We start from the raw sequence: 26,165 nt of genomic DNA on the forward strand, positions 1-26,165 counted from the left end.
ACGAACAGGGGCGGCAATATCTAATAGTTTAATCGTCCAATAAACGATATCAAGAATTTGTGGAAATATAAACTTTATAAAGTGAAAGCCACGAAAAACTACCGAGTATTTCAATAAAAAACAATTAAATATTCTGGTCTCCATTTGAGGAGTTCATCGTGCAATGTGTATAATTCAGCTAGCGTCCGAGTTATTGTCTCATAATATGCACCTGTACTGACAGGCGAACATGACCCAGCAAGCCACTACATTCTCAGGATATGGGTAGATTCGTATCTTGATCGCCAGCTCCAGTTCGTCGCCGTGACTGGTTATCAAGTCTGAACAAACTTCCGACCTGCGAGGTTTCGGCAGTCAAATCGATGTTTTGAATACATTGAAAATTAATTGGGCAATAAAACGCGTCGTGCGCGGCTCAATCCATGATATTAAACTGTGCGCCGTACAAAACAGTCATAATCTGTAACCGACATTTTCGAATGAGAATAGAGTTCAAATGTAGCAAATTCGACACGATTTGTAAAAACCAAGGTGCTTGCTATACAGATATTACATACCTCATGCATTCCCTGAATATCTGCCTAATATTGAGGTGGTTAAACTGAGCTGGATATCCCTTGAAAGTGAAGCCTGTGGGAACAGCGTATCTCACTGCATGTTGGAATTCTTCATTACTGACTGTGACACCTGCAAAATGGTGAATATTTGGAATACATTTGATGGTAAGTAAAGAATGTATAATCGATGATTAGAAAAGTCATCAATAATTACCTGCAGCACGCTCAATCTCATAGGCGCTGATAGCAGGCAGAAGTAAATGGCACAAATTATCATTCCAATGTGTGCTCAGATCATGCTGTTCACGCTCGTCTCTTATCAATCTGAGATCATGTATAATCTGAGATTATTTATAAGAGTTAATTAGACACCCCGTCTATTTAGGGGTTAATCTAGATTTAATTAAGATTAGTAGTACATTATTATTCAGAAGCAGAAACTGTACTTCTAAGAGCTTGACGCAGTGTAGGTAATATTATATTACAGAGTATCTAATGCGGAAAAGCCGGAAGTGGTTACAAAATAAAGATAGCACAGAGTCAAGGGTGCTCACGTGACATGAATATAAGAAGCTAACCCCTCTTACCTCCTAAGTTGATGTTCTAGATTAGCAGCAGTGTGGTAAGGATCAATTAGGTTGGGATTTAATACGATCTGCATGTTACTGGTATCCTTGCTGGCCCTCATGGATTGGATGGCATCCTCACTCACTGCTTTCCAGAGTACTGGCTCTCCTAACTGAAACCTAGGGACAAGGTTCTGGATAAATAATTGGAAATTTGCTGTCTGTCCGGTCTCTCCTGTTCATATTACAGTCAACTTCGACCAAAAATTGCAAAGTAACATTTTGACCTAATACAATTTACTCAGTAATACAAAACCACTGATAAAGTGGTAATATTGACGGAAGTTTAATCTTGTTAGGATATAATCTAGTTTTCATTAGTTTCCCATCAGTGGCATCCATTGTATCAGACTTTGTAATTTCGGGTTCAATATACAAGTTCAAAACAAAATAATTACTTGATTTTAGAGATTGAGTTGGAAGGCTGAGTGTTAGCGTAGAATGACTTGTCATTGAACACACAGTCAATAGTCTTGTAGGGAAGTGTATCTCCGGTAACGTATCTGAAACATTACAAATTCTACTACACATACTTCAGGATGTAATGTTGATAGAAAGTACGTTTCGCAACGAAATGGTAACTTGATAAAGAAGTCCAATTAGAAAAATGGCCCCACTGAATAACAGGATGGCCTCACTAAAAACAGGTTGAGATATTTGATACCAAATAATTACAAATGTCTAAAACCTGTACCTCTGACCGGTGATAGCGTCCCAGAATGTAGGAACCCCAGTCTCGCCCAGCGTCATGACCCAGACATGTGAGGTACCTTTAATTCTGCTGCCTATACACACGTAACTATCAAGTGAGAAGCCTAGGAGGAGGGAGCAGAGGAGGAGACAGTGAGATTCCACGTCCTGTAGGGAGGCGACCAGTGGTTAGTATTGAGGCGACCAGTGGTTAGTAGGGAGGCGACCAGTGGTTAGTATTGAGGCGACCAGTGGTTAGTATTGAGGCGACCAGTGGTTAGTATTGAGGCGACCAGTGGTTAGTATTGAGGCGACCAGTGGTTAGTAGGGAGGCGACCAGTGGTTAGTTGGGAGGCGACCAGTGGTTAGTATTGAGGCGACCAGTGGTTAGTATTGAGGCGGGATGTTATTTCCATTTCAGTGACATTATTTCCATCCTACTTCTGGATGTTCGGTTTGTGATCTATCATGATATAATTATGTAATTTGTGGTATGTACGACGAATTTTGATGAACCCACTAATACCTACAGTTTCAATATTTTTTCCCCATATTTAGATAGTCTATACTCTTCTCAGATCATACTTCTGTAAAACAGTAGCGTGCTTTACCGAATTATCTCAATATAATAAACGAAAAGCTTCTATTGTCGGAAAACAATGTTTTCCGATGACGTTGAGAGGCAGGCAATTACCATGGAGCAAATCAAAATTCGTGAGTGAGTCATGGCCATATAATTTCAATCCTTTGTCATTATTGTAGAAGAGAAATCACGAACATGATTCGTCGATTAATTCTTCCATGTCGATTTTACTTTCGTTAAGACACGGTTTTAGGACAAAAAATAAACTTTTTGAGATAAAATTAATTATTGTAAAATCAGGCATATTATAGAGTAAAAACGTAAGTTCAAAGAATTAAAAGCAAAAAAACTTTAAAGTGTAACTGTTGTATTTTCAATAACTGCAAAGTTATCGTACGTTATGATTGATGTACATTGTACACACTGCAGATATAAATGTTTATCTACAAAGCAATCGCCCATCTTAACGCTGTCACATCCTGGACACGAAAAATTCGAAAAAGTGGGAGTACAGATTCCAAAGTGTGTGAAAATTACGAATGAAAGAAACAACAAGGCAGGCCAAAATAGTGACAATTTGAAGAAGGGATATTTGATAATGTCTCTAAATGTCTCCTCAATAATACGTACATATGACAATATGATATGTGCCAGGTTAGTGCAGCACGTGTGTGGCACGTGTGTGTACCACGTGTACCACTCTCTCTTTCCAACAACACATTATTTTAAATAACTCATCTCCTGGGTTTTCTCATGGTACGAGTCTCTCCACCCTCTGTATCCTCATTATTCCCGTCAATCATTATCATCGTACAACTATTGTCACTCTCGCTAAACTCAATTCCCTTTCGTCGACACAGAAACTGAGCGAAATGGTTATCGTTTGTTCTCCCAGTGTCAATTTTCTTGAGTTGTCTTTTCTTGCATGGTTTGGTGATGAGGTTGAAGACAATGTAAGGAATGCAGAATGGAAACAAGAAAGGCATGCCATGACCCTCAACATTAGTCACAGCATTGTACTCCATGATGGACTCAAACTGAGCGAATCTCCAGTCAGCAAACTTCCCCTTGTTGACCTTGGAATACGCATCACACATGATTGCAATGAGCAAGTTCATGCACATGATACAGAGGAGGATTTCGTAAAGCACCAGGAGGAAGCCCATGAAGAGTGTCATGGCTCCGTCCAGAGAGTTGTAGAGGCTCGTCTTATGGCCATAAGCCATACCGTCAAACAAGGCCCATATCAGGGATAGTACTGTTTTGCTGACTGAGTCAAATGAATGAAAATCATTTGCGTCATCATCTCCATCAATACTATAAACTTGCCTGTAACAGGAAGCCAGGCTTAGCATGGGTACTATGAACCCTACTAAAAAGAAACCAAACAGAAAGATGACCCTTGATATCTCTGAAAACATGTGTCTAATGGCTCGGATCATGGGGCCTAGTCCCGGGACATGTATAGTGCAGACTTCAAGTAGATGAACCATAGCCATTACGGCAGCAGTACTGTAAAAGTAGATAGTGAATACCAACCTGCGTGCCACCATGGTGTTGTCATGGATACTATGATAAACACCATACACTCTGGAGTCAATGTAGACATGTAGTTTGCAAATCATCCCAGTTATCAGCACTAACAACAAAACAACATCATTCAGATTAGAGAAACTGTTGAGGTATTTCTTAAACTTGACTATCATATTTGATCCCTTTTTGTGGAATACTTGGAACCACTCTGTCAGGACCCTGGCAAGGATGCAAACCCACAAGCACCACTCGAAGAAGGGTATAGTCGGGGCAGGGAGCCTCACTAAGATAACGCCATCATCTCCAACTTTAAAATGAGGATTGTTGTCTGCTGTGATCATACCCACCTGAAGCTGTTGGATCATAAGATTTACTGGCCTCGGATCAGGAGCAGTAGTCAAGGTTACAGCCAGCAAGAGAGCGACCAGGACACTGTAGTTCAACAAATCCGCTAGATAGTAGGTGAAGGGAGAGAAGAAGTCAATGTCTACCCTCCATTTTTGGCGCTTCACCCTGTTGGAGTATCGTGATAGGAGTGCCAAAGGCAGGTAGAAGAAGTTCCAGAAAAAGAAGTTGATCATTCTTTTTAGAGCGTAAATTATTTTGCCTTTGCCTGTGCTTTCTTCTGTTGATGCTTTTCCCCAGAAATTCTGCCAAACGACCTTCTGGTACATTTTAGCAGCAACAAGTTGTTTGTTTCCTGACTTCAGCTTATCGAGAAACATAGTTTCATCGTCCAGTCTCATGAGCTTAGTTACCTCGAGCGGTGTAATGCATCCTCTTATCAGAGTCATAGCAAAGTCTCTGGGAATTTGTTCCAGTTCCTCGATCATCCTATCATAGAGAGAGTTTCTGCCATTTTCTTTCTTCGCATACTTCTGAAGATGATGCTGCAGTTTCAGGGCAGTTCTCATGGGGTCACGACGCTCTTTCAGGGCTTTCACAGAGATTAATTTAGCGAGTACAAGTATAGGCGAGTAGATCTCATGCCTGTCTTCTCCGTAAGGGGCGCTATTGACGATTATCTCGAGCAAGCCTACAAGGTACCCAATGTAGTGATCATCTTCAGCGAAGGTTTGTGTGTGTAGAGTGCATTTACTCATCCAACCTATTGGATCTAGTAAAAATTCTAATCTCGTTCCTTCCTCGTCGTGGAAGGTCATTGACTTGCACTGGGAACTCGTTAGAAGTGCCTTAAGAGTAAAATGATCAGCTTCAGCTTTTTCGGCAAATTTAATTACCGCATTACTGAAAAGATGGTCGTCTTCCTCGAACTCCGCTAATTTGTGAGATTTTAGCTGAATACTGGATTTCTTTTTTAATATGTGATTGTTAGAAATCATCCCTCACAGATCGTTCACGTGACTTTCTGTCTAAGTCAAGGATTGAAGGATAGGATTATATCGCACTGACGTTCACATCTACCTGATATGTAGCGAGAAATTATATGATGTCGAACAAAATGCTGTACTTTTCCAATACTATCATAATTTATATTCGAGTACCTATTTAAGCTATATATTATGTTCGATGCAGTCTCTATCGAATGCCGAAAGGCTCTCCATCTAACATACCTACAGTAAACAAATTGAACTCCATTTAACATTAAACAAAAGGAATGCAGAAGAATACTTCGGGAAAAGGCCACTCAACTATGAAAAATCTAGATACAATCAAAAGCGGTATTATATATATAATATATATAATATATCTTTTGTCTTCAAGAATTATGATCTAGTAAGAGTTGAGACTAATAATTATATATGATAAAGCCCAGAAGTAACTACCCACACGCAACCCTTTAATAACTCACGTAATTCGCATCAGAATTGTTAAAAATTTCAGAGAATATAGATATGGGTTAAACTTAGATTTCCTGAAAATTTCGTAAAATTTCATCTATTACAGAGGGCAGCAGTGTCACGCCACTCCCTCTTTTTCGCTATTGTCACCATAAAATGAGAACTTTTTGAGTTTTAAACTCCAAAATTTTGAGTTAGAAACAATCAAAAGCAGTATATAGAAATAATTTCCATCTTTTGTCTTCAAGAATTATGGTCTAGTTTAAGAGTCGAGACTAATAATTATATATGATAAAGCTCGAGAGTTCAAAGACCACCCGCCAACGTTGGCCTAGTTCAGACAAAAAGGGTGTTAGCTTAAGCAAATTGTCAGCTTACGGCTCTATTAATCTAACAATAGCAGTTAATTGAGTGAGATACTTTTTTCAAACTACCTGTTGTCTTCTGATCAAACTCGATTAAGGATAATGGAGCTGGAGTAGAATAGAAACACAGCAACACATAATTGAAACCTAATAAGCTAATATATAATAATAATGATCCACTTATGCTGTGCAGGATAAAAGAAACCTAAATTGATTATGTTAACACTTCTACGGCCTAAACTATTGATTCTATAACTTGTAGACCTACCAATTTGAACTCGGGTGGTCATCCAGACAAAAAAAGAGAAACCTTCGAATTATATTATATGGCTATTGTAGAGATACAGAGGTGAAACAGTCCTCGTGGTCAGGCAGGAGCCTTCTATTTTTACGCGAGACATAATATGTGTAATTATGTTGATACATGTAGTGCAGGGACTGTCGCAGGGTCGATGTCATATGCATGAACATCCCATTGAAAACTTTTCATTGTTCGAAATCTGACTGAGAGGCCCGTAAAGCTAATTTAACAGTAATATGATCTCAGCACTATATTATAGCTCCAGAACCTTGCGCCAATTAAAATAAAATTAGCCTTACTATACTGGAGTAAGACGCAACGATGAATGAATTTTAAACCCCAATCCTTATCGTACTGAAAGGTGCAGTGTATTCTTAAATTGAGACTCAAGTTTTTCAGCTTAAATATCCGACACTACAATATTATAATAAACGTATGAAGCAGATCCATATATACTCAAGCGCTTGCTTGCACGAGATATTCATAAAAACCTGTTTTGTCAGGGACCAGCAGAATGTTCTTTCAAAAATCAAAATTTTTTGTAATTGACTGAGATTTTCGTTTAAGCTCTTGGATAGAACTTTTTAGCTTAAGAATTGAGCGCAAACATCACTTGCTATACATCGAAAGAGCAATCATAAGACTAAATGCGACAAGTCGACAAGATGACAAACACAATCGACAGATCACAAGTCGAAGATCAAAGATCAAATGACAACGACATGTCTGTACAGTCGACAAGTATGTGCCAAGATTAAAATGTGCTTTCGCAGGAAGATCGGGGTTTCTCTCAATAAGTTATTGGTATCAATCGGATAGCATCCCGGTTCAGTGGCTTGATAGGGTCTTAAATAAGAAAATTCAGGCGAACAGTGAAATTTGTTGAATTTGGTCATCTCAAAATATCTTGCCTCATTGCACTTTGCATTGTCGTGCTAACGCTCAGTATTTCTATATAATTTCTATCCCCTTACTTTTTTAGATCATGGATTTCTCCAATTGTCTAGTACATCGGGCTGATGATAATTATATAAGATTTGCAATGTGGCTTTACAGTTTGAAGTTAGTCAAGGTTCATTTAGACAGATTGAGGTTATTTTTGTTGTGAACATATATATTAGTTATAATTTTTGGTTATTAGGAAGATACAACACGTTCTACAAACAGATTGTAAGTTAGCTATATTATTCTTACATATTACCACACTTTATTATCACAAACGCTAGTAATTGCGAGTATTTAATATTTGCTCTAACTCGCAAAATAGTCGGAATAATCTATTTTGTGTTACATTCCGATTAAACAGTAATTCAAACAACAAGTAAACTGGCTCCAAAGTTTCTCGTTCTCGATACGGCCCGAGTTCGAAATTTTAGCAAAATACGAATTGATTAGACGTTACAGTAGGTAATACCATGGACCAGATTGATAATCTATCTTACTATATAAAGCGAGACGGATATATATTAATATATTTATCTGTGCCATTTTACTGACACCACGGCATCAACTTTAACGCGAATTTCTGCAAAAACCGTCAAAGATATACAACTGAAACTTTTTTGACTGGGTCAAATGCTTTAATGGCCTCCAAATCAGCATGAAAAAATAAAAAATTGGCCAAAAAATAGGAGTTTTAGAGCCCAAAATTTGGTACCCAAGTGGTGTCAAAAACGCGAATTAAATAGGTAATAATTGTTTTAGTCTCTGAGTCTTGACACCATTTTAGGGTTAGACGGGTTCCTGCTAGTTCAGATAAAGCGAAGAAGGTGCATCTGAAATAAAGAGAACTTTGCTGATCAAGAGAAAAGAATATTAAGAGATATCAGCAGCTGACAGAAGAGATTGCAAGCTCCAGACAGTAGCAGTTCGAGTTCGAGTTCGAGTTCGAGTTCGAGTTCGAGTTCGAGTTCGAGTTCGAGTTCGAGTTCGAGGCATTTACAACTGCAGCCTCCAAACCTTTATGAACCACCTGAACGTAAACACTAAAGAGAAAAAGGCCTGCATGAAGATCGCGGAATTTAGCATGAGGGCATCATACACCATCTATCTGTCCAGAAACACCATTATATGGACAGATGATTGGGAGTTAGTCCAGAGGCTAGTAATTGCATAGTAGGAGCGTATAATGTTTGTAGAATGTAATTATTTTTACAAACTACCGTTCAAAACTTATAGATCAAGTGATAACCTACCCACAATTATATTACAACGTCGTGGGGTCAGTCGATATTGTTGCTAAAAATCAGGAGCAAGCGTCTTGAGACAGGATACCATGAATCTGTATAAGTTTTAAGTAGTTTCATTCTACGTTTAATATTATTATTGGGTCGTTTACGTTAAAGTTATATTTGGCCATTTTATAGCCTCCCCTCAAAAAGCCCACAATTACTCAATATGTAAAAGACCCAAAAGAAGAATATCCTACAATCTCTGTTTTATTAGTGAACTTGAATATCTTGCAACTTGTTAAGACCACATTAAAATGCTTTGATATAGACTATACATCATGCCGGATGTACCTTCAAGAACTTATAGCAATCATGTATCTAAAAGAGAATGATGTAGAGGGGGATGATTAGTAGTTAGAAATCGGATCGATGTAGCAGAAAAAAGCAAACCCTAGCAAAGAGTGCAAGTGTTTTTATAACCAAATTCAGACAATTGTCTCGCCCATCGCCTGACATTTTAGGGTTTTTAACCCCTATCACCCATGAACCGGGTGCTTCCGGATTTATACCGAAACCCATATTGGAAGAAAACACCCGATCTACAACATCAAAGCACATTTTAATAACTTGAGCACAAAACTGGTCAAAAAAAGACCAAAGTTGTTGCCCAATTTGGTATTTTTCCTCACGCGTGTAGTCAAAATGACCGATTTTTGTCAATATCTTAACAAATAAGCATTAAAGGGCTTATATTGCTCTATAAGTTGTATATAAATGTGATGTTTGCGCTCATTTTAAGCTAAAATTCAAGTCTCTACGATCTTCCTAGTTCAAGTTACAAAAATTCAGTCCCATTTTTGGTTCGCTGAGCCAAAAAACAGTTTTTTGTCAATATCTATAAAACAAAGCACTGGAGACCTTATGTTGCTTCATAAGTTGTATATAAATATGGCTATTGCGGTAATTTTAAGCTAAAATTGAAGTCTCTATGACCTTCAGGAGCCGAAATACGAAAATCTCGTATACGCGACTGAGGGTAATTTAGAAAATTTGCCCTGTAGGGTTGTCTCTAGCGAAAGAAATTGTGCACCCACACGATTTTGGTTAAGAATGACCTAACAAACAACCCTGTGTTGTCAGAAATAGTACACATCGAAGTGCACACTCAACTATTCCCTGCTACTAGAGTAAGAAGGGATTGATTGCTACTTGAGTACTGTATAAGTAGGAAGAAACTTGAAAGTTATCATCGTTAACATGTAATTGCAATTAACCTCGACCAAAATCCCGGGATATACAAATTAGTAATTGCAGCAGTATCTGCTACATAATCGACATACCGTGACTAATAATTCATACCGGCTACTAATTAAGACCACTAAGTTTTTACAGCTAAATGAGTCACGTTACACGTACAATATTATAAATATAACGCTTGCATGAGTCATGATCCACTTTATAAATCAGAGCAGCATGCTGCCACGACGAAATTTCAGTAAAAACCGCTAAATTTCGGTCAAGGGGACGGCAGAAATGTTTCTTTTCAAAACTATTCCAAAATCTCTTTTTATATTCTGATGATTTTCCGTTCATCAAAGCTTTCTTTGGGAATAGAACTTTGAGTTATTGATTAGAGGACTTCGCCGCTTCGACGCGCCGCGCAAACTAGCATTCTTGCTTCGCATCGACAAGATCGACAAGATCGACAAGATCGACAAGATCGACAAGATCGACAAGATCGACAAGATCGACAAGATCGACAAGATCGACAAGATCGACAAGATCGACAAGATCGACAAGATCGACAAGATCGACAAGATCGACAAGATCGACAAGATCGACAAGATCGACAAGATCGACAAGATCGACAAGATCGACAAGATCGACAAGATCGTTGCTCTGCTTCGCAGAGCAACGATCTGGAAGGGTTGACATCGTCAATCAAAGTTATTGAGTACCTCAATCGTGTCTTGTGCCATCCTCATTCCTCAGTGTCCTTGTAAGATGGTCATTGAAGCATGAAGAAAAATTCAGTCGAAACAGTGAAATTTGGGTTTAAATTTGTCACTGCTCAAGAATATCTTGTGCCCATTGCACTAATTGTCGTGAGACTACCTCAGGTAATTTGCTAGTAGTAGAACTGTTGGCTAGAGTAGGCCCCTTACTTTTATAGTTCTATGGAGCTCTCTGGCCAATTGCTCAGTCAGTGACTGATGCATATTATATTAAATTTGCAGAATGGTGCATTTTCAGTGATTTTGAATTTTAGTTGTAGTGAACGGTGGATTTTGACGTATTGAACGCACGTTCCACTCATTTTGTAGTGGAACGAAAATAAATTTATTTTCATGAATTTTTGTTTTTGATAATCACTGACGTTCACTACATCTAGATTGTAGAGTACGCTATATTAATATCTACCACATACCACACTTTATATTATCACAAACGACTAGTAACTGCGAGTACCGGTTTAAAGATTTGGCTGCTGAATCGAAAATAGTCGGATATCAATCTATTTTCCTGTTAGCTATACCAGAACTGAGTGGAAAACAGGAGAATTAAAACTATACTGAAAGTGAAAGGTTCTGGAATAATTCGAAAGTTTCTCTTTGTTTGTCTGGATGACCGCCCGAGTTCAAATTGGATGGAAAATACGAAGTTGATTAGTAACGGTACAGTAGCGCGCAATTGCATTTTGATCAGTTTTATTGTCATATTATGTCGCCAGTGTCTCCGTTTTCCAAACAAATGGAAGTTGTTTCAATTTAAATTACTGTTACTGTACCCAAACCCAAATGATACCGAGAATGAAGTCGGTCGCTTGATTTTCCCATTCATTCACAATTATTTTATTTCAAAATTCAAATAAACTTTACATCAATGTATTACAGTTATATTTAGAAAATACCACAATATCTCGTGTGAGGCAAAAAAATATGAAAAATGAGAGCTAGAAAAAAATTCCTGAGACTCAACACTACCAGACTGCAGCTTGAGTGAGAAACATTATGTAAACATCGCATCATAGTAAAATGTATTTCGGCTGAACCAAAACACGGTGGTAAAACCATTATTACATTGGTGCCGATTGATTGATAGGGATAGGGAATAGGGATAGATATTGATGATAGGAGGCAGTACGCGGTATAAACGGTGCGTTACACTGTATTAACGGTGCGTTACACTGTTGTTACAGTCACGAAAATAACTGAGCTCGTTACAATTTGCAGGTCGTGAATGTCTACCTTTTATAACTGAGACTGTTTATGTTATTTAACATCTCCAAACCAAATTACGACCTTTCTATGGTCAAACTTAATATGCAATCTGTCATGTAGTCAAGGAATGAAAGTCAAGTGAACAAATCTGTTAGATCTAGAAACACTATTATATACTATATAAACGGTGCATTCAATGAAATGATAAATAAATAAATAGATTCTAACATTTATTACACGCTTCGACATCAAAATATACCCAACAAAGATGTACAATGTACATTTAAGTCATTCAAGCGAGTCATTCAAGCAATGAATCCAAATTGCTTTAAGTTTTATCTGTGGGGAAAAGAAAATGCAGCTGAAGAGGGTTAAATTTGATAGTATTACTCATAAGACTCACACAAACTGTCACTATCATTACAACGGTCTTTCCGGAGAAGAGTAAAATAAGCCCGGCAAGTTTAGGCTGTGGGGATCAATGTCGGATTTAAAATTGGTCTCATTTAAGCACATTATGTCGAGACAATGTCGAGACATGATTCAGACAGGCACTACTAATAACTATTATATCAAATTAACTCTTAGGATAAAAGAAAAGGATAGAAGAAAAAGTGAATGCCTTCACTGGTCCTTGGCAGTTGGCAGTGTGTATATAAATGCGCCCGTTCTTGTGCTGATATTGTATGGTGATTGGTGTCAGCGAGTTCTACTGTCAGTTGTCCAAAGGAAGAGATGGGAGTATTATCGCATGGGCATTGATAAGTCTAGTGCGTTTGACACGATCAAACGCACTACGATTCTTGAACTCCTGAAACTGTGTGGATGTAGTTGTACTGAGGATGAGCTGAGGATTGTCCGGTTGTTGTTGTCCAACACAAGGCTACGGGTGAAGGTCAATGGAGTTCTTTCAGCTGAGTTTTTAAGTCTCCTTGGAGCTTTCCAAGGTGACTATTTATCCGGCTGTCTGTTCACCCTTGTCTTAGCTGGTGTTTTGAATAAACTTAGGTGGACTATAACAATCAGTTTAGATAGGCCGATTCTCCCGATTACTATTGCTGGCCTTCCACTTGACACTGAATATGCTGATGATGTCGACTTCAATGATGAAGAGGAAAACAACTTGAGAGCTATATTGCCCCAGACAACAGCAGCAGTACTCGAGAAATGGAAACTCTTTGTCAATGAAGACAAAACGGACTTCACTCATGTTTATTAAGTTAGTACGGGTGAAGTTGACAGTGATGGAAAATTATTGTCGGGGAATGAAGCATGGAGGAAAAGTATCACTCTAGGGTCCGTCTTGTGTAGCAAAGCTTATATTCAGCGTCGCATAAACCTGCTGGGCCATCCCCAAAATATTCCTTGAAAAACTAGATGTTGTTCACCGCAAACATCTTCGCACTATTTTGAATATAAAGTACCCATGAGTCATCTCCAACAAAAACTTGTATAAACGCTGCAATGCTGAACCATTGTCAGAAAAAGTGGCTCGTAATCGGTGGAGAATGTTAGGACATGTTTTGCGGGGTCCTGTTGATGGACCAGCGTTTTCTTCCCTCATTTTTGCCATCAATACACTGGAGTTACCAGGGACTAGGGAGGCAGGGAAAAGAGGAAGAGCCCAAAGCAATCTATTCTCGCTGATTGTGCATGATTTATGTAAAAGAAATCTTTATATGAATAATATTTTTGATCCGTATTATCTCTGTAATTTAGCTTATGACAAGAGATATTGGCAGAAATTACAATGAAGTTTTTGATATTTAGCTATTTGTTTTAGGGAAAGATTAGACTTGGGTGTTGTTTTTTAACTATCCCTTGTTTAGAACTTTGATTTAATATAATATAATAATAACTATCAAATTAGAAGACTTTGCGTACTCACTACAGAGAATGTACTCACTACAGAGAATGTACACAATCATATATTGATTCTGATTTACTAATTTGAAATAAAAATGTCGGTGCGGAGGTGGTGATACAAGTAATATAAAATATGGTTTAATAAGATTTAACTTGTCTCTAATTAGCGCGATGTAGTTTAGAGATGTAGTTTGTTTTATTATGAAATTATAAAGTTATAAATGGTCATAATCTGGACTAAACTACTCCCACGTCCAAATTGTCTCAAATGCCATAAAATAATTTTATTCTCCAAAATCCATGCCGATCTGCCGCCTTTCTGGCTGTGGGAAGATTTGTGAAATGAAACTCACCCCATTATTAGCCACCAGGAATCCGTGTAGACTGGTCCACTGTTCGCTGGTAGAATTACCGCCAGGTGCGTGGCTCTGTGAGCAGGGGATCTGGGAGACAAAGCGAGCTGCGTGCCGCGCAGACTCAATCAGGGGGGTTTGGAGAGGAGCCAACATCATACACACCAACTGAGTACTTCCTAACTCATCCTGCAAGATGGGATTACTTTTACAGTTTACACCAGTTAAATTAATTATCATGGTTAAGAGGGGATTTTATGGGAATTTTTGGAAATCAGGACAGTTTCTGAGAGATGAATGGTAAAAACAGCTATAAAGCCTGATCTATGAGAGGAGTGTAATACCAACTGTTTTTAGCCCTGCTAGATACGCATAAGTTGTAACAACGTGACCCCTTACCTCAGTGAATATCTTGACAAGTCTGTCTGTGTGAGCTGGGCGAAGAGCCAGGTATTCATTCCACCACTGTTTAGTATACATGAGGAACAGACGCTCTCTTTCTATCTTCCGGTCCTTTTCCATCATCAGCTGACTTTTTAACACTTCACTTGATATTCTCTTCTGCAGAGCTGGCAGCATTTTAATCCTGGAAAAAGGTAGTTTCAATTTGTACAGATATATCAAGAAATGCTTATAATCTCACACTTATGTTACTTCGGAGTATTCCAACACATTGTTACACAAGTCAAACGGGAGTGAAACCAGCCAATTGCAGGAAGCCGAAGGAAAAAAACCTCAATATTAAGCCGGAAATTTCTCGAATATTACGGTAAATACGGCAACTAATGATCCTTAACTTGAACTTTAAAGGCAAAGTACTGATTTAAACCTGACATTAAACATTACATAATATCATTAAACATTGCATATTATATGTATATCTGTAACGTTCTGAAGATCTCACCTAAGAGTAAGCAGGCCCACAGAGACCCCACAGTCTGATTTAGTTCCAGTAACCTCCAGGTTTAGCAGCGTACCTTCTGTCTTATCAAGACACTGTCTCCAGTCAACCTCACAGCTACCTGATTGGTTAGTTTGTGTCACGTGGTGTAAATACTGTGTTATAATTGGTCCCAATTGGTTGGTTTGTGTCGCGTGGTGTAAATACTGTGTTCTAATTAGTTGGTTTGTGTTACAGACACTTGCACTGCCTCCAGTCAACCTCACAGCTACCTGAACCCGGACAGAGCCGTTTACTATTTACATAATATAAGGTCTTACTTAAGCTTAAGTTACAAGTCTTGCTTAAGCTAAGTTATAAGTTACAACTTAGCTTAAGCAAGTAGGGAATATATCACTGATATCCTGGCGGTTATCTTGCACAGATTTCTGCTAATGCAGTTCTGCTAATGCAGTTCCTAACCTGATTGGTTAGTTTGTGTCACGTGGTGTAAATACTGTGTTATAATTGGTCCCAATTGGTTGGTTTGTGTCGCGTGGTGTAAATACTGTGTTCTAATTGGTTGGTTTGTGTTACAGACACTTGCACTGCCTCCAGTCAACCTCACAGCTACCTACCTGAACCCGGACAGAGCCGTTTACTATTTACATAATATAAGGTCTTACTTAAGCTTAAGTTACAAGTCTTGCTTAAGCTAAGTTATAAGTTACAACTTAGCTTAAGCAAGTAGGGAATATATCACTGATATCCTGGCGGTTATCTTGCACAGATTTCTTCTAATGCAGTTATTGACAGAAATATTAGAATTTAGAATGTTTGACGTAATTTTCTATATATGAGCTATTATTTATCACAACAGACTTTTGCTTTTACATTGAATACCAGCAACTTAAGAACGAGCTCATACAGGGGGGGGGGGTGTCACGTCCGTCTATGTCCGCCTATGTCCTGTCCTTTTTGGATTCTATGAGACAACGGACGTGTTTTTTGGGACATTGGCAGACACGGACGGACATTGGCGGACTCGGACGGACATTGGCGGACTCGTACTCTGTTTTATAGATCTGGTACATTGTTGGCTCGGAATATTTGTTCAATATAACACATACGGGGGGTGATGAAGTGATCACTGTGGATTAGTCTACCCAGCGGTCTCCAGTACTCTGTCTCTATCGGGTCCTTCAACGTTAAGCTGTTAAGCTGATGTTGTCGTTCTATTGTTTATATTATCTCTATAATAGACGAAATAACGTACGCTCATTGGTCAGATATTTAATTGATAAACCAATGGACGCGGCGATCTGAACAGCGAGTCTCTTAACTTTAGGGGGGGGGGGGGGGGGGGTGTCACGTCCGTCTATGTCCGCCTATGTCCTGTCCTTTTTGGATTCTATTATTTTTCGCAACTTCTATGTATTATAATTTTGTACAAAACAAACGACTTATTTATCACACTAAAGCTATTAATAGCTTTAACTTATATCAAATTATATAGGGATCCAGGAAAAGGCCCCAGGAGGAGGAGGAGGAGGAGGACTGGGGAGGAGGAGGACTGTTGAGGACTGATGAGGAGGACTGAGGACGAGGAAGAGGAGTAGGAGGAGGACTGAGGAGGGGAGGAGGAAGAGGACTGGGGAGGATCAGGAAGACCCAGGAGGAGGACCCAGGAGGAGGACCCAGGAGGAGGACCTAGGAGGAGGAGGAGAACTGAGGAGGATGACTGAGGAGGAGAAGGACTCAGGAGGAGGACTCAGGAGGACTGAGAAGGAGGAGGACTGAGGAGGATGGCTGAGGAGGATGGCTGAGGAGGATGACTGGTAGGGAGGAGGAGGAGGAAGAGGAGGAAGAGGACTGAGGAGGAGGAGGGGAAGGACCCAGGAGGAGAAGGAGGACCCAGGAGGAGAAGGAGGACCCAGGAGGAGGACCCAGGAAAAGGCCCCAGGAGGAGGAGGAGGACTGGGGAGGAGGAGGACTGTTGAGGACTGATGAGGAGGATTGAGGACGAGGAGGAGGAGTAGGAGGAGGACTGAGGAGGGGAGGAGGAAGAGGACTGGGGAGGATCAGGAAGACCCAGGAGGAGGACCCAGTAGGAGGAGGAGGAGGAGGACCCAGGAGGAGGAGGAGGACTGAGGAGGACTGAGGAGGAGGACTGACGATGACTGAGAAGGAGGAGGACTGAGGAGTACTGAGGAGGATGGCTGAGGAGGATGGCTGAGGAGGATGACTCAGGAGGATGACTCAGGAGGAAGAGGAGGAGGAGGACTCAGGAGGAGGACTCAGGAGGAAGAGGAGGAGGAGGACTCAGGAGGAGGACTTAGGAGAAATGAGAAGGAGGACTGAGGAGAACTGAGGCGGAGGAGGAGAAGGACTGAATAGGAGGAGAAGGAGGGGGACTGGGAGAGGACTGAGGAGGAGGAGGACTGATGAGAAGGATGAGGAGGAGGACTGAGGAGGAGGACTGAGGACCGAGGAGGAAGAGGAGGATGAAGAGGAGGAGGAGGACCCAGGAGGAGGAGGACTGAGGAGGACTGAGGAGGATGGCTGAGGAGGATGACTGAGAGGGAAGAGGAGGAGGACTGAGGAGGAGGAGGAAGACTGAATAGGAGGAGGAGGGGGACTAGGGGAGGACTGAGGAGGAGGATGGAGGACTGAGGAGAAGGATGAGGAGGAGGACTGAGGTGGACTGAGGAGGACTGAGAAGGAGGAGGACTGAGGAGGAGGAGGACTGAATAGGAGGACTGAGGAGGAGGAGGACTGAATAGGAGGACGAGGGGGACTGGGGGAGGACTGAGGAGGAGGATGGAGGACTGAGGAGAAGGATGAGGAGGAGGACTGAGGACTGAGGAGGACTGAGGAGGACTGAGGAGGACTGAGGAGGAAGAGGAGGAGGATGAAGAGGAGGAGGAGGACCCAGGAGGAGGACCCAGGAGAACTAAAGAGGAGGAGGAGGACTGGGGAGGAGGAGGACTGTTGAGGACTGATGAGGAGGACTGAGGACGAGGAGGAGGAGTGGGAGGACTGAGGAAGATCAGGAAGACCCAGGAGGAGGAGGTGGAAGAGTAGGATGAAGCATCTAAATGTTATTTCCATTTTTGTCCGTTTTTGTCCATTTTTGTCAGTTTTTGTCCGCTCTATTTTTTGTCCGTTTTGAAAATATAGGGTACCGATAGGGCCTGTCGTGATATCATGGATCGCTTAGGTTCCACCAGGATCTGGTAGTCCTCATAATTCTGCGGCCTCTATGTATCGTTAACTCGCACAACTCCGTAAGACCCTTGTGAGTTTGGCATGTGAAAATTTGCAGCCTTCCAGACATTGATTGGGTTAACGAGGTGTCGTACGTCACCTCAAGATCGGGTGACAGGGGGCTGACCAGGCCAGAACCCAATTGATTGGGTCTGAGGTCACGTGATTATGAGCCTGAGCCCTGAGGGCACGTGACTGTGACGTCACCAGAGCTTGTTCTTCGTTTCCCGCTAATTGGACCAGATGTGTTCCTGATCATCATAAGCATGAATCAACTATCAAGAGAAAGGAGTGGCAAGGTCAAAAGGAAATCGCGGCACGTGCAGAATCGCGATTTATCCCATTCCCTGCGACAAATCGCGATTCTCCTTTAAATCCGAGGGCAAAATATCACGTTCTTTATATTTATATTGAACTTATCACATCCACAGCCTTTCGAATGTAGCTGTACGGACCGAAAAAGTATTTTCGGCTCATAATGCTCAGGGAAGCATGAAACATAAACAAAAGTAGTTTCCAGAAAAATTTTGAAAATAATTTCGATTTAGAAAATTTTCGGTCCGAGTCATTCTCCATTCTCGATAGGTACACGAAAAGTGCCTCAATATGTAAGTTACACTCCTTGTTTCTATATAATTATAAACATAACTTTTATAATAATTCTTACGTAATAATTATAATAATTTTCTATTATCACTAGAAGCCGCACAGACCTACTATCTACACACAAACCAACTAGTAATTTTCATTACCCTAATCCTATGAACCAGTTCACCCCTAATTCATAATTCGTGTAACAACATCATGAAGAAGAGTCTGTTTAGATCTTAACACTTAAGATTATTAATGTAGATGCTATTGTTTTGCCTAACGAGCCTGTCGCTCCCTAATCTATCTATACTCACAAGCTAGTTAACGAATTAATGACATCTAACTTAGCTATATATTATTAGGAATGGTCATCAAAATAAGTTTATAACAATGTCGATATTTTGGTAAATTTCTAGCTTCTGTCAGAAAATAAATTTACGGTTTCTATAATAGGGAGTAATTAGATATAAACTACAGTACAGCTGTACTTACACCCACATTCACAAGCATGCAAGCTCACCTGCCAGGTACCCGGTACCGAACGGACGAAACTACATGATCCCCCTATAACAGCAAAAATTGAACATTTTATTTAGCAATTTAGGTGTCCATTAATGTCCGCTAATGTCCGTATATGTCCGTCAATGTCCGTCTATGTCCGCCTATGTCCGCCTATGTCCGTCTATGTCCGCATATGTCCGCCTATGTCCTGTCCTTTTTGGATTCTATGAGACAAGCGGACATAGACGGACGCGACACCCCCCCCCCCCTCCCCATACAGTATACTGTAGTACAAAACTTAATAATTAACCACTTGTTGAATTAACTGAAATTTATCTGTTGTCCTTTATCTTACTCGATTACGCCTTATTTGGGAAAATAAGATAAGAGAAGTTTATCACTTTATTTTATTCGGTTTTTTCATTTAGATAACTATACCAGACTAAACCAGACTAAACCAGACTAAACCTGACTTACCAGACTAAACCAGACTTACCAGACTAAACCAGACTTACCAGACTAAACCTGACTAACCAGACTAAACCAGACTTACCAGACTAAACCTGACTAACCAGACTAAACCTGACTAACCAGACTAAACCTGACTAACCCAGACTAAACCTGACTATCCCAGACTAAACCAGACTAACCCAGACTAAACCTGACTATCCCAGACTAAACCAGACTTACCAGACTAAACCTGACTTACCAGACTAAACCAGACTTACCAGACTAAACCAGACTTACCAGACTAAACCTGACTAACCAGACTAAACCTGACTAACCAGACTAAACCTGACTAACCCAGACTAAACCTGACTATCCCAGACTAAACCAGACTTACCAGACTAAACCTGACTTACCAGACTAAACCAGACTATCCCAGACTAAACCTGACTTACCAGACTAAACCTGACTTACCAGACTAAACCTGACTTACCTAATAAGTGTTTGTGTCCAGCGTGACTGGTTCTTACTATTGTAAGTAGCAACCTACTCTGACATGTTATTAAACTTCCTGGCAAGCAAATGTTGGTGTTAAAATGATAAAGTAATATAGTATATTATATACATTTCCAAGCTCTTGATATTTATCATATTAATACTTAATTTATCATTAAAACTCCAATTAAAATTTAAAGACAGTAGTTTCTCACCACGTTTCTGTATCTGATCTATACAAAAGTAGAAGGTCTCATCGAAAGGTGGTTCACACATAGCTGGCACCGGTTTACTGGACATTCTCTTTCCTGCACAGTGGAAACTTAACTTATTTACACTAAATAACTTAACTTAATGCCACTAAACAGTTTTAAAACAAGCTTGTTAATGTAAGTAATGTGGGTGTATCGTGTGATGAGCTCAAACAAATGGGGGCAGTGTTTTTGAGCACTATAATGTTTCAGAGCATGGAAAAGAGTCAGTGATAATATTACAGTACTTGTTTAAAACTTGAGGAGTTGTACAAACTAATTAAAACAACTCTACCAAACAACTGGTCACTAAGTCTGAACAACTGGTGACTAAAGTCTAAACAACTGGTCACTGTAGAACTGGTAACCAACCCAATTGTTTTCCTACGGCCTACCTAAACAAAGAGCGTGCAGTTGAAATGTAGCTGCCTCGTTGTTCTCCAGATCGTCTATAAAAGCTCTGCCTTGTGTTAAACTAACTTGGAGAAACCGCTTTCCTCGCGTCTCCAGCTCTGGAACACATTTCAGATCAGTTAACCTGGCTATTTAATCTACAACAACTAATATCCGTAATAAAGACTTTTTGGCCAACTTTATAAAACAATAAAGTTAGGTTGAAGTACATTTTACCTGGAGGTATGGGAATTTCAGGTTTTGTTTCTGGCTGTTCCAACACGCTTTCGTTTAGAGAACTGTTTTTAAGCTCTGTTATTACCTTGTCAATCACGTTCTCCCTGCGCAGTTACATGTGCAGTTACATGTTAACAAGATAGACAATATGAATAAGCATTAAGCATTAGTATCCCATGATATTACTGACATTTACATTGTAAAATAAGTAAAACATAATATAAGTATTCACAGTTGACTCTACATACCACTAGAAATGTAACCTAACTCTCTACTGCTAACTACTCGCTCCTATTACCTGGATATATCCTGGATAACATTGTCCTTGTCCCTCTCCCTCAGTGCTCTATCAATCCTATCAGTGATCCCAGTAGAGGTGAGGTGCTGTTCTATCAGGAGTTTTAGCGCTCGCACCCTTTCTTCAGGAGCTCCTGACATCCTGAGACACACATCACGTGTTATTTTGTACTGAGTCACGCGTTATTTTGTACTGAATCACGTGTTATTTTGTACTGAATCACGTGTTATTTTGTACTGAGTCACGTGTTATTTTTTACTGAGTCACGCGTTATTTTGTACTGAGTCGCGTGTTATTTTGTACTGAATCACGTGTTATTTTGTACTGAGTCACGCGTTATTTTGTACTGAATCACGTGTTATTTTGTACTGAGTCACGCGTTATTTTGTACTGGGTCACGTGTTATTTTGTACTGGGTCACGCGTTATTTTGTACTGAATCACGTGTTATTTTGTACTGAATCACGTGTTATTTTGTACTGAGTCACGTGTTATTTTTTACTGAGTCACGCGTTATTTTGTACTGAGTCGCGTGTTATTTTGTACTGAATCACGTGTTATTTTGTACTGAGTCACGCGTTATTTTGTACTGAATCACGTGTTATTTTGTACTGAGTCACGCGTTATTTTGTACTGGGTCACGTGTTATTTTGTACTGGGTCACGTGTTATTTTGTACTGAGTCACGCGTTATTTTGTACTGAGTCACGCGTTATTTTGTACTGGGTCACGTGTTATTTTGTACTGAGTCACGCGTTATTTTGTACTGAGTCACGCGTTATTTTATCCTGAATCACGTGTTATTTTGTACTGAGTCTCGCGTTATTTTTTACTGAATCACGTGTTATTTTGTACTGAGTCACGCGTTATTTTGTACTGAGTCACGTGTTATTTTTTAAGAATTAGTTCAAGTAGAAGAGCCACCCAGAACAGTGTTATTTTTGATTTATTAATAATTCACGATAGTGATGGTTCTTGGTACGGTACAGAATAATTTCAATTCGATGATTGTTCACAATAATGACAGTTCATGAACTATACAATTTACAATTAGTTTTTTCTGAAGTCTTGATGTAATGTGTGGTCTATTTTTGTAAGCTTCTAAAATTCTCAACGTATCTATTTCTTCAATGTGATTAATAAATTTCATGTTCAGATGATAGCGTTACCAGCAGTGTACAGTTAAAAATTATCACATCTCTCTCTCTTTCTTGGCACGTGAATATTGGAAGAGAATAACAATGTACGATGTACACAATACAATGGAGACTATACAGTATACATTTAATAACTACAAACAGGACGCGTGTTTAGAAAAGCAGCAAGACACGCATCTAAACTAGCCGGTCTCATTGTTACATAATCCAATGAGGGGGAGAGTAATGAGTATGGTTTCTTAGCTAAGTTCTTTATTTCGAGGTTCTTAGTTCGATGAGCACAATGTGATTATTCTACACTGTGTACTCAATGTAATCTACTCTATAGAGGCGGTCAGCAGTGTTATTATGAAGATTAGCCGTACCTTTCAGAGGTATTATACCACATTGGGCAAAGAGGAACAATCTAATAATTTTATTCTCGATACTCTGCACAGTTTACACATCACTATTCAACTATTATAGTTCGGTAACTAAAATATTATCACGGTTATATATTTAGAGAAGCAGATTATAAATCACCGATATAAAGACTGTTGTATAATAATGGATGATAAGATGATACTATAGAAAGGGCTGTAATCTATAATCCATTATACCTTAATAGTACGAGGTGTACTCTACACAGAGAACTTTTCTGATTATCTGATTATCTAGTGAAATTATTTAAGAAAATAAAGAAGCGGGATTGGTTGGATAATGTTACCACCTAGATGAAGTATCTTGTTGTAAAGTAAAGTGTTCTTTTGTGGCATTAATCGAGGGTTTTTATGCTGCATTACAATTGACTCTTCGAATTTACAACTTTCGTGCAGCAAGAAAAGGTTGTATTGGTTTATAAATTATTTGCTAGTTCTTCTACAGACTTTTATCATCACGTGCTTTCTGGCATTGTAGGTAATTAAAAATGTTTGGTTTAAATTATTATCTGAACTCATATTTAGAGTCAAACATTATGGTTTCAGATCTAAAGATTTGAGTAACAACGATAGATTTCAACATGTTCACACTATTTCATAAATACCATCATATTACACATCAACATTTTAGCAGCAAAATATAACACACTATTCATTTAATTCTCCAATAATTTATTTAAAACAATTTGTCAAACGTCGTGAATGGCCATTGTCCAATACCTGCTATAATGACCAAAAAAAACATATAAATTATAAGGTACTAGACAAGGCACAAACACACATAACTTCATCTGAATGAAAATAGATTTATCATTAATTCAAATATCAAGCGCTGCAAAATCTGCAAAATCATCATTTCATGTTAAAATATCCTTCAAAATTATTTGTCACATTTGTGCACTAATTATAGAGACGGTGGACAATCATTATGTAATATGGTCCAGAATCATTGAATCTGATAAATATATATTGAACCTACTGATCAGTATTAATTAACATATATTATTCCCAATATTTTTGAAAAACTCTTACCAAAAGTTAAAGTACCATACGAGATTAAATAATAATTCTAACAAGGTAGCTATTACCACAAATAACTAACATGAAAACTACATGTTTATCTAAAAGACCAGAACAAGTAAAGTTGTACTAAAAACCAAGAAAACCTCTGCACTGAGAGTCTGAGTGACGTCTCCTTCAAAAGAACATATTCTATTTATAGCAAACATTGCGCAAGACTACCAGATAATCTACCACCTTTTTAGCTTTTTCCGCTTACGAGAACACACGATATTGTGAACAGATAAATAATTAATAACGATTAAATTCAATACGAATAAAACCAGAATATTGGAATCGTTCCAAAATAATCCTTGTGAGGGTCACGTAAGGAAAATATTTAAAGATGAGGGTCATCCAAAATAATAAAGAGTTAACACCGTCGTCATTGCAACGATGTCAGTATCATGCAGCCATGGTGCGGAGATGGTGTTGCCATGGTAACAGACTCAGAGAAGAGATTATTGTATTGATTCCTCGTTTTGGCTGTGTGTTTCTGGCAGGGTCTCGTACTCGTCCTGACAGAGTGTGAATTGTTAGGGGAGACAGTTTGGAGTTAGAATCTATGAAGTTCAATGATTTTGTTATGTAAGTATGTTTCAATAAGTCAAACATAATATGAAGACAAACTTCCGAAGTCTGAACTAACGAGCGGATATGTCGTAGTTGCAGGTTTAAATCAGCTGATTAAAGATTAAAGGAATTCAGAAACGATCAAAATGCAACAGCTTTACATTAATTAGAATTAATATATCAGTAGTATTAGACATATTAGATTTGTATTAATGATGATTTGGTTTTGAATTCTGAATCAGAATAAAAACGCAGGGATAAGATAGGTTAACAAATAATTAGTTTAAATCAGGGCTATTAAAGCACGATTTCATACATGTAGAGGAGAGTAATGGACGTCGAGCACCCAAATCCTAAAAATTAAGTCATTTAAATTGCTTGTTTAAGAATGACAGGCTTTTCTGCAGTTCCCGATTTCTATCGGTATAAATAATAAAACAGTGACCTTTATAATACAATTACCATAGGTCGTATTTTTGTAACGCCTTAGTATGCTTCTACGAACTACACTTTTTAAGTAATCACTGTCAAATCCTGAATCAGATAAAAACACAGTTATGCCTGGGATTAAATAATCAAATTAGTACAAATATTAATTTTATTAATAATAATAAAAATCAGAGCTATTACAGTACGATTTCCATACATGTTTAGAGAAGTATTGGACGTCGATCTCCTGGAGCCTAAAAATTAACTTATTTAAATTCCTTGTTTAAGAGTCACTGTTTATCTGCAGTTCCCAAAATGGTAGTTATAAATGGTAAAACATCCACCTCTATTTCCCAACACCAGCTTACAGCTTATTATAGTCAAGACTCATAATTCACAATGGTGTTTAATACTTTGTCTTTTGGAGTCAATTTATCTTTCGTGTATGTGTTGCATCGAGTAAGTCCAATAAGTCCATGATAATAGTAGTTAAATATTTTGCCAAAAGCAGCAACTCAAGATTTTAAAAACACTGTTGGGAGAGCACAAAAACATGTGATCTCAACTTACTATTTCTACTTTTCATTTCAAAAGATTTTCATCTTAATGGATATAATGTTTGTCGTAAATATTGTTCTTGCTAGATTAATCAAATTAATGTTTGTAATCAATATCATGCAAAATTAGGGTCAGATCAGCTCATGACCACCTACTCCGTCTCCTTAAGAACAATAATTAATCGTTTATAATTATAAAACTTCAAGAGTTCATTCAAGAGTTCTGTAGATAGTTGAGTCTGTGCACAGGGCTGTCCGCCATCAGGCTTCAGATAGATCTGATAAGCCGGGACTTCTTCCATTATCTGATGTTCTGATTTCCTTGCCCTGGCTTTCCTTGCTTTGTAGTTGGCTAGCCTGTCTGATATGATCAGGTCAGGGTTTATCCAGAACACGATGTTGCTCCCATCCCAATCACGTATGGGTCAACCCTTACCATGGTCATGTTGTTTCTTAGTCAGTTCGGGTGATGGTAATACAACTATAAGAGGCCGGGGTTTATCCTTACTTCTAGGTAAGTGCTGCATCGAGTGAGTACAATATAA

At 39.0% G+C, this 26,165-nt stretch overlaps 2 protein-coding genes across 8 annotated transcripts in view; both read right to left on the reverse strand.

The window, feature by feature from the left end:
• Window positions 1-142: 142 nt before the first annotated feature.
• On the reverse strand, window positions 143-21,568 carry LOC134811011 (centrosomal protein of 76 kDa-like). The gene is made up of 14 exons (XM_063817720.1): window positions 21,429-21,568; window positions 21,131-21,234; window positions 20,896-21,012; window positions 20,465-20,557; window positions 20,248-20,325; window positions 14,973-15,090; window positions 14,468-14,654; window positions 14,069-14,257; window positions 1,878-2,041; window positions 1,582-1,686; window positions 1,145-1,303; window positions 772-881; window positions 558-687; window positions 143-337 (listed from the first exon to the last, which is right to left on the reverse strand). Exons 1-14 carry the CDS (start codon window positions 21,566-21,568, stop codon window positions 199-201), a joined length of 1,833 nt encoding a protein of 610 aa, XP_063673790.1. The 3' UTR covers window positions 143-198.
• Window positions 21,569-23,542: 1,974 nt separating this feature from the next.
• Window positions 23,543-26,165, reverse strand: part of LOC134818695 (uncharacterized) — a 51,084-nt gene continuing 48,461 nt past the window's right edge. For 2 of the 7 annotated variants that reach the window (XM_063828349.1, XM_063828356.1), the window contains 2 exons: window positions 25,281-25,317; window positions 23,543-24,579 (listed from right to left, as the gene is read on the reverse strand). In XM_063828349.1, the coding sequence (XP_063684419.1) occupies window positions 25,285-25,317 (33 nt within the window). In that variant the 3' untranslated portion in view covers window positions 23,543-24,579; window positions 25,281-25,284. Of the gene's footprint in view, window positions 24,580-24,950; window positions 24,988-25,280; window positions 25,982-26,165 lie in introns of those variants that run through there. The other 5 variants (XM_063828337.1, XM_063828377.1, XM_063828362.1 and 2 more) reach the window with 4 other exon arrangements.

This window comes from Bolinopsis microptera, chromosome 1, assembly GCF_026151205.1.
Source record: "Bolinopsis microptera isolate Bmic1 chromosome 1, MBARI_Bmic_1.0, whole genome shotgun sequence".
Classification (NCBI taxonomy): Eukaryota; Metazoa; Ctenophora; class Tentaculata; order Lobata; family Bolinopsidae; genus Bolinopsis; species Bolinopsis microptera.